The sequence below is a fragment of the Penaeus vannamei genome, chromosome 35 (assembly GCF_042767895.1).
Source record: "Penaeus vannamei isolate JL-2024 chromosome 35, ASM4276789v1, whole genome shotgun sequence".
Classification (NCBI taxonomy): domain Eukaryota; kingdom Metazoa; phylum Arthropoda; class Malacostraca; order Decapoda; family Penaeidae; genus Penaeus; species Penaeus vannamei.
In genome coordinates, this window is record NC_091583.1 from 27,111,730 (window position 1) to 27,121,729 (window position 10,000).

A 10,000-nucleotide genomic window follows, 5' to 3' on the forward strand; every position below is an offset into this window, starting at 1 on the left:
TAATAATAACAATAATAATAATTATAATAATAATAATAATAATAATATTATTATTATTATTAATGATGTTAATAATAATAATGTTAATAATGATAATAATAAGAATACGAATAATTACAATAATAATGATAATTACAATGATAATAATGATAATAATTAAAATGATAATAATAACAATGATAATAATAACAATGATAATGATAATGATAATAAGAATAAAATAATAATAATAATAATAATAATGCCAATATCATTTAACATTAATAAAAACGTTACACCAATAATAAAAATAACCGTAACAAGAACAAATAATAAATAATCAAATGAATAAAAATAGGAAATGCCAGAGACGACAACCCTTCACTTACAGCACAAATAGTAGCGCCAGTCGTGTCTACTGCCTCCATACTGTTCCTCTGTGTTCCCGATGGCATACTCTCCCTGGCGCCCACCGCACGCCCCTGCTGCACCTTTACCCATTTCGATGCCCATGTACTGGAGCATGCACAATAAGCACATTCTCTTCTTGGCGGACTTGTTTTGGGGTATTGGTTGTTGCCTAGTTTATGTTTTCCCGAACTCGTCGATGGCGTGGTTGTGCATTGGCGTCGTTGGGTGTTCCGCTAGTCTTTTTTTCTTCTTCTGTTCCGTGACACTAGATTTGGTGGGTGAGTCATGGGGTTCGAGAGATTGTTTATACACGTGCGTGGTTTGGATCTCTTCTTTTCTTTTCTCTCTCTTTTTTTCGCGTGTGTTTCAGCACCTGTAATGATTGTGCGTTTGGTTATCGACTAACTTTTCTCTACGGAAAGCGGGGCGTGGTTTTTTCGATCACGTTTTCGTCGTGGGTGCCATGATTCTTTGGGTTCTCGCACCCACCTCCCACTGCCGCACGAGACCTGACTGTACTTCACTGTAGCGTCACGGAAAGTAACATTTCTAGTTACGTCATACTCTGTATCACGGCTCTGCGGGTTCTGTTCCGCCCTGTTGTTACGCTGGGACTCATGTAGGCCTATGTCTTCGACCTGTGAATCAACGCCCTTCGCTGTATTCACCAAAGACATTAAAATCAATAAACAAAAAACAAAAAAAAAACATTCATTTCATTCTCAAACCGAACACCTGTCTTTCTCAAATTTTACCCAAAGAATAGACAGGTAAGATACACTTAACACACACGAGTACTTTCTAACCCTTTCACGCTAGAGTGAGAGAGAGAAGGGTGTGGCTAGATACTCGTTACCTTGTTATATATTCAACAACGTCCTTCCTCACGCACCTACAGTGTTCGGTTATAACCACGCTCTGACTCTGCTCGGTTATTACTGTGTTGCATTACGTAGCAACACTATACGATTAACACTGTATACCACTGATGGGGGGGGGGGGTGAATGGTAATCGTGATGATTAAAACAATCAAACAACTGAATCAATGATACCATTTAAAACCAACTACGATGGCGATGATGATAACGATACATACACTATCACCAACATTCCCGTAGACAACCCCCATCAACTCCCTCCTCGATGCTTGTGTTACACGATCCTTCCCTGGAGACAGACAGGTGCTTCTTACACACAGTTGTCAGCTGCCGTCACGGCCAAACTACTCGAGCTGTGTACGGTTGAGAGAAAGACGGAAATGGGCAGTTCCCGTCCCTTTCAATTCGATAATTTTCCATTTCCTTTCTTGTTCGTCATATTTCTTATTCTTCTACATCGGTTTCCCTAAGTTTCTCTTTTCTTATCGTTCACTTGTGCATCTGAATTTTCTATTTTCTTATCGTTCGCTTGAGCATCTGAATATTGTATTCATGTAACTCGTTTACCTTCTAAATTACGTTTTTTTTCTCTTTCTTTTTTATTAGCTTTCTCTTCATTCATAAAAGGTCAGATTCTGAACTTATCCTTAGGCTATGCGTTGAATATAGGTAGGCCTATATTATTTAGCAGATCTAGGATTATCAGACAGCATGGAAAAAAATATTTTCTTTTCTTTTTCCTTTTTTCGCTTAACTATTTTTCTTCTACTCCTCCGTCTTCTACTTCTACTACTACTTTTTAATAGTATTACCCCCACTTCTACTATTACTACTATTACCACTACTGCCACTATTACTATTAGAGAAATTTTTTGACTAAGGAAATATTCTACGAGCATATCCAAGCTACGATCGAAGCTATAAAAGTGTAATTTAGGGAAAAAAATCGTGTTTTTTTTCTTGGGGGGGGGGGGGGGTAATTGACGCTCCTGACGACCACTCCTGTCTCTTTTTCGTCTACCTCTGCCCTTCCACCTCTTTTTATCCCTAGTCGCTCTCTCCCTCGTCATCTATGCTTCTTTCAACACCACACGTTAGTCCACATTCTAATTCATTGCATTACTTTCCGTGTTCTTGAATTTTTTCTTCATAAAGTGCGTCTCCAATAACATCAATCACTTGTCGTTTATGTCAGCTTGGTGACAGCAAGCATACCTGATCTGTCATACAGAAATATGAACACATATATAGGCCTGTGAGTGTGTGTGCGTATTACTATGTATGTATATGTATGTATGTTTGTATATGTACGTATGTATATGTATGCATGTATGTGTATGTATGTATGTGTATGTATCTATCTATATCTACATCTTCATTTATCTATATCTATATCTATCTATCTATATATCTATATCTATATATCTAATCTATATCTATATCTAATCTATCTATATATCTATATCTATCTATATATCTATATCTATATCTATATCTATATCTATCTATCTATCTATATGCAAATCACCATGTTTGGAAATCGCCAGTTCCCTTCCGCCTGTCACCCGTTTTGCCAAATCCCCCGAAAGCAGCGCGGATCCCAAGGCCAAACGAGCAATTGCGGCTGCATACAACGACCACTTTTGATTGCCCTTTGAGTGACTTCCTCAGTCCATGAGTCCGTGTCCATTGCAACTCTCCTTCTGTTATCCAGTTGTGCTTGGTCTAGTTTATTCAATTTATTTTTGTTTTCTGGTTCGTCTATCTCGCGTGTTATTTTTATTTATTTTATTTTTTTAATCTTGTGTGATTTGATTTGTCTTATCTTTAAAACAGTTTCATATCGTTTTCATCATTTCATTTTATATTCGTTACCATTACCTTCTGTATTCACATATCCTCTATTTCAGATTTCTCACGTACTTTTTCTATTTCCTTGAGTTCATATGTCTACTTGCCCAGTTCTTATACTTTATCAATACTTATCTTTCTCTTCACATTTCCGTGTCTTCAACCACAGTGATTTACTCCCCTTCTGGCTGACTTCCTTGCCTCACTTCCGTTCATTATCAAGGTAATTCATATCCTAGAAGGCTTTCCTGCATGTCTGTGCAATGGGAAATGTACAAGGAACAACTTCAACATTTCCCCATGGTCATGAGAGAACAGTTATCCATTACTAACAAGTTTTTTTTTCGAAACATCTCACACATCCTATGTATATTTTAAACCGAGACATATCACACATCCTATGTATATTTTAAACCGAGACATATCACACATCCTATGTATATTTTAAACCCTCAATAATCTATCTCTATCACAAGAATTTAATCTTTAAAAAAATCCTTTAGCAATATACTTCCAGCTGGTCACTTAGTCACGCAGCTGAAGCATTGCACATGCGTGAAGTCACACTAAATTCCTTCTTAATATTCAATACCCACGTGTTTACATTTGCACAGTTTATTTTCTATCTTCTGTTCTCTCTCTTTGTGGTTTTCTTTTTCTTTACTCGCGTCTTTCAATTCTATTATATTATTTTAAATCAAGCGAGTCTTCCCTTTTCGTGTATTCCGTTAAGTTAAATCAAATTATCGTTATTTTTTTCTAGCCCAATTCTTCCACTTATCAATCTTTTACTTGACCTTTCTATCAAATTATCCTCTCTGTCTCTCCTTTCGCTCTTCCTATTTTTATCCTGTCTTCACTTTTTTACAATCTTACTTCCTCATTCTCCAGACTTTCCTGGCACTCAAGGAGGGGGGAAAAAATGTTGCCAGATAACCTCCCCTCCTGCGGTGCTCTGGCAAAGGCGATATCATTACAACCCATTTTGCAATCGTCGTCATTTGTTTTTATTGCAATGTTTGAGTTGGCGAGCGTCGAATAAGAGCGGTTTTATTCCTGGCGTCGAGAAAGAGCCGTGGTTTTGGTCCTGGCGACAGAGACTCAAGGACTTTGGTCATGTGGAGGGAATTGTTGCGGTATCCTCTGATCGAAGGATAAGACAGTTCCATGGTTGGTCATCAAGTGGATATAGGATACTGGGTGAAGTAGTCTAGGAAATATACTGTATTGAACTGGATACATATATATATATATATATATATATATATATATATATATATATATATATATATATTACATTACATGTCCTATACTTCATTTTAAACCCACAATAATCTACTTCTATCACAAGAATTTAATCTTTCAAAAAAATCCTTTAGCAATATAGTACCAGCTGGCCACTCTTAGGGAATGAAGTGGAAGACCTGAACACAATGGACGAGTGGCGACTACAACACCACATACGTTGCAGCCCCACTAGGATAGAAGTCACAGCCTCATATGATCAATGGTGATGGATGTTCTTTGTCCTTCTCCCCCCCCCCTCTTCCTCCTCCCACCTATCCACTCCACTCCCTCCTATCCCCTTCCCTTCTACTCTTATTATATCCCAACAATCTCTAACCCATCCCACCCACCCCTCCTACTCTCACCCCCCCCCCCTTCCTCCCCCCCTGCCTTACCTCCAATCTCATCTATATCATTTCCCTTCAACCCCCCTCCCTCCCTCCCTCCCTCTTCCTCCTCCCCCACCTCCTCCTCCTCAAACCATCTGCCGGATTCCTCTTTCGATGACGACACAACTCGCGTCCTCACAACAACCTCGCCTCACCCTCCCCTCGCCTCCTCCTTCTCTTCTTAAAAAAATATATATGTTAACGTGAGGTTGTAGCGATGACAAAGGGAATGTGACAAAAAAAAAAAAAAAAAAAAAAAAAGTAAAATGATGTGTTGACTGGCACATGCTCGATGACGTCATCTTTGTGTTATTATGGACGTGGTGATTGTAATAACAGTTGTAGCATGATGGAGAAATCTCGGAGTGTGGTGGACGTGGTCGAGACCTAGCAATTGGGTTTCTTGAGCAACCAAATTCCTATGGTTTACAATACGTACACATGTGGCGCGTGGATACAGATACACAGACACTCACAAGCATGTACGTGTGGTGAGTTTGAGCGCGTGTGTGTGTGTGTGTGTGTGTGTGTGTGTGTGTGTGTGTGTGTGTGTGTGTGTGTGTGTGTGTGTGTGTGTGTGTGTGTGTGTGTGTGTGTGTGTGTGTGTGTGCGTGTGCGTGTGCGTGTGCGTGTGCGTGTGTGTGTGCGTGTGCGTGTGCGTGTGCGTGTGCGTGTGTGTGTGTGACATGTTTGTTTATATTTGTATGTATTTCAGTATATATATATATATATATATATATATATATATATATATGTATGTTTGCGTGAATGTGTGTGTATGTATATGTGTATGTGTATGAATATATGTATATATATATGTGTGTGTATGAATATGTGTGTGTGCATGTAATTGTATTTGTTTACAATACACAATACACGGCTTAGAAGGGCCTCTTCAGGTTGCATGAGTCATACATCAAACAAAAACAATTTTAATCGTCTTAGAGTGCTCATCAACAAGTATTATCCCCTATGGATGTATGAGAAGGATTACTGTGCAGGTTTTAATCACCTTTATTTTAAACAAGATTATTTCGTGGCTAAGAGTATTTGACGAAAGCATTTGTTGAGAATCTCTTGGCCAACATTTCTCTTTTCAACTATCGATAGGAATTTGTGAATTTTCAGAAACTAACGATAATGATACTACTACTACTACTACTACTAATAATAATAATAATAATAATAATAATAACAATAACATTAATAATAATAACGCTAACGTGAACGATAAAAATCATGATGTTGATGTTGATACTGATATTGAAGGTGATTGTGATGATGATGGTGATGGTGATAGTGATGGTGATGATGATGGTGATGGTGATGATGATGATGATGGTGATGATGATGATGATGATGATGATGATGATGAAGGTGAAGATGAAGATGAAGATGAAGATGAAGATGAAGATGAAGACGAAGACAAATTTGAAGATGATAAAAAAGATAATAACACAGCATGTTCGAGAATCACTGCCTGAGCGCTTGAGAGAAAACCTTGAGGAGTAAGAAAGCAAGAAGGAATACTTCAACCTCAAGGACAAGGGTGAGTCACGGGTCTGTTTACTCTCACAATTACTCTAAATTACTTTACGGGTGAATGAAGCAGATTATTACCATACGCTGAATACAACGGGATATACAAATGACTGAATATTCGTACATGGATAAACATCTTGGATAGAGGTAACGGTATTAAAGTGTGTGTGTGTGTGTGTGTGTGTGTGTGTGTGTGTGTGTGTGTGTGTGTGTGTGTGTGTGTGTGTGTGTGTGTGTGTGTGTGTGCGTGTGTGCGTGTGCGTGTGCGTGTGTACGTATGATAAGTCCATGCCCTCTAAGATAATAACGACCTAAAACACTCATGAGGTCTGTGCTATTTATATATATAAAAAAACATCAAAATTATATCTTTAAATAAGAATTACACAAACACTATGACAACACACTCTCTCTGCCACAACTCACCAGCTGACACATATCTTATAGTCATTACCTAAGACTTTCTAAGAGTGAGTGAACTGCAACTTTCGTTCGATGGTCACGTGTCCTCACGAATCACTTCCATCCTTACTATTTCAGTCCTCATTTCCATTTTCTAAACCCATTTTCTCTAGTTTTTGTCTTCTTGTTTTGCTCTATTCTCTTTCTTTATACTTTTCCCCTTTCTTTGTCCTCCTCCTACTCGTCTTCCTATTCTTTCTCTTCCCTTATTCCTGTTTTTCTCCCCTACCCCCTTGCTCTCCTCCCTCCTACTCCCCTCCTAGTTTTTCTTCTTCCCCTCCCGCCTCTTATCTCTTTCCTCTCCCCCCCCCCTCCTCCTCCTCCTCCTCTCCAATCTCCCTCCTCCCCTTATTTTTTCTCTTTTCCTCGCCCTCCTCTTCTCCTCCCCCTTCACATCCTATCATCCCTACCTCGCTAATCTCCATTTATAAACAGGGGATCATACCAAAGCACTGGATTGCAGTTCTCAACATAATTACCACCAACAACCCATTTTACTTTCCTATTAATCACTCCTATATCAAATTCGTCAAGCATTATCACGAACCCTACTCTCTGGATTAATATCGTCGGCGCCATATCCATCAAAGCCATTCGCATCTGATGAAGACTCAAGGATTAATCTTTAACATTTGACGATCAACATGCACGCAGATGCCGACGACTCACATCTGGGCGTTACTCAGCAATTGAATATCGCTTGTGTCAAATAGCTGTTGCTTTCGTCATCTCTCTTTTCTTCTGGTCCTATCGGTAATTTATCTTACAGGTCTTAAATGGCTTGTTATGTATTCATTCATTCGTCTGTTTCTGTAGTGAAGATTCACCGTCGTAGATCACTGTAGCCCGTAATGGCGGGAATTCTTATTTGTATGTATTGGTGGATCGACCTTCCGCATGACTGACGCACTGTCCACGCTCTGGGATCATGCCACACCCCTCTTCAACACGTCAAGTTTATAATATGTCTGTGTTTTTAGTCTCTCTCTCTCTCTCTCTCTCTCTCTCTCTCTCTCTCTCTCTCTCTCTCTCTCTCTCTCTCTCTCTCTCTCTCTCTCTCTCTCTCTCTCTCTCTCTCTCTCTCTCTCTCTCGCCCACGCAAATGAACAAAAGCACGAATATTTTTTTTTCTGGAAACACAGTATTAGGTCATCGCAATTCTCGGGGCAAGTCAAAACACTGCATTGCGCTGTTTCTGCAACTTAACACTTATTATCTCTACATCACCACGAAAAAACACACTACTCTTCACTGTTCGACTTTCACGTATTCACTATACACCACAGACCACGAGCTAGTGCATGACGCTCCCGTGCGGCGCCTCGCCATGCACTGAAACCGACCTTCCACAAACACGTCATGCTCCTCACTTTCGGTCTCCCACGCTGCATCGATCTGCCGCCCTTCCCACACGGGGGACTCTCTCGCTGCTGAGGGTCTGCGGCGACGTTCCCTCTCGCAAAATCCTTCACTGAGAGACAGAGGAGACTTGTCTATGCTCCGCGGGCCCTGTGTCTCCGCCCCTGAGCGCGAGGCCTACCTGGGTTAGGCCCAACGTACAGCGCCGCGAGAGGAAGGCGGAGGAAGAAGGTGGTTTCCAACATTTCCCATTTCCTATCTCTGTCTCGCCCCGGTCGCCTGCCAGACGTTCCGCAGACAGTCGAGGCGGTTATTCGATATTGACTGATGGCCACGCGATATCTAGGATACTGTGCATATTTATTAGCGTTTTGTACGTGGCGACATCTTGGTGCATGCGTTCACAGCCGAGAGCGTCACAAGGAGTTGTTGGGATCCCGTGGCTGTGGGGCTGGGTAACCCTGTGGCCTTCAGAGTCACCCCACATCTTTCCACCACCTCCTCCTCTTGCCATTCCTCCTTCTCCAACTCTCCTGCTCCTTCTCCTGTTTTCACCCCGCCCCCTTCCAAACCCCGCCTTCTTCCACGTGCTGGCTCAGACAAGGCGTTTCATCATATGCACTGGCAACTGGAGAGGCATTATAGTTTCAAGTGTACATTGCAAGTTCATCTGTTCTGTGATATATCGGAAGTATATACCTTTTTTTCCCCACTCAAACGCACACTCATGCCACCCGTACCAAGTTCTCGTGCTAAGGTTAGACGCCACACTGAGCCAGGAGTTGTAACACACTCTGCCCTCAACTCTCACTCTCCCCCTCCCCCTACTCCCCCTTCTCCTCCACTTCCCCCTCCCCCTCTTCTTCTTTCCCCCTCCCCTCCCCTCCCCCTCCAGGGCCCCTTCCCACAACGTCCTTACTACGACTCTTCAGTAACGAACATTTGCGATATTTTTAACGTGCCTGAGCGGTCAGATAATGCATTAATATTACGCACACATCATGCACAACTGACATGTACAGAGTGACCACCTGTTACGCATGTGTTTATCGGTAGCGAGTGATCCGAAGCCGTACAAAAACAAATGAAAAGATTCGAAAAAGAACGAAACGTTTTGACAAATACCTGTCCTTCGCTCGCTTGGCCTTACCTACCCGAAAGTCCGGATAATCGCATAAACAAACCACAGGCCGAAACTATTCCATGAATGGTGTATATACATCCCGGCTAAAGTTTTCGTTTTCACCTTAATATGAATATAGGATACAGACCCAACAGTCTAGTCCCTTAATACACACAGAGACACGAATAGAAATGCCTCTCAAACAGCATTTATCCTGAAGGCTTCAATATAGCGGGAAAATTAAACGTAATCTCACGCACTGTATAGAACCAAACCTTCCATTCTTACCTGGACTACAACATACGAACATCGGATCAGGCCTATATCAAATCCCTATTACATACACCGACGCAAATAAGAACACATACCTATTCTAACCTTAGTATTTTCTGAACCATGTGCAAAACCCGCATGGGGACCAAACTAATAACAATAACAGACTTTAGGTATTGTAAACATGCTGCTGCCTTCTTTGACCTAAACTCAACGGTTTTGGAGACCTATGTAACACGCGCTGTTTGAGAGTGTGTTACATAGGGGGGGGGGGAGGGGGGGCACAGATTGAGATTGGGGGAAGGGTGAGAAGGAGAGGGGGGGGGGGAGGGGGGGTGAAAGCTGAGATTGAGAATGGAAATGGGGTGAGGTAGGTGGTAGTACGGTTTGATATGATGGGAATAGCTCTATGTGTATGGGTATGAGTGAAATGGTGTGTGTGTGT

At 41.2% G+C, this 10,000-nt stretch overlaps 1 protein-coding gene across 18 annotated transcripts in view; it reads right to left on the minus strand.

Annotated features, from left to right (window-relative positions):
• The window catches only part of LOC113819076 (uncharacterized), a 28,012-nt gene that overhangs the window by 12,280 nt on the left and 5,732 nt on the right, over nt 1–10,000 (minus strand). For 2 of the 18 annotated variants that reach the window (XM_027371310.2, XM_070114092.1), the window contains exons 1-2: nt 8,900–8,974; nt 369–1,048 (exon numbers count right to left, since the gene is read on the minus strand). The exons of 4 other annotated variants lie outside the window; for them this stretch is intronic. In XM_027371310.2, the coding sequence (XP_027227111.2) occupies nt 369–519 (151 nt within the window). In that variant the 5' untranslated portion in view covers nt 520–1,048; nt 8,900–8,974. Of the gene's footprint in view, nt 1–368; nt 1,049–8,027; nt 8,320–8,340; nt 8,676–8,858; nt 8,975–10,000 lie in introns of those variants that run through there. 12 more of the 18 variants (XM_027371311.2, XM_070114089.1, XM_070114099.1 and 9 more) reach the window with 11 other exon arrangements.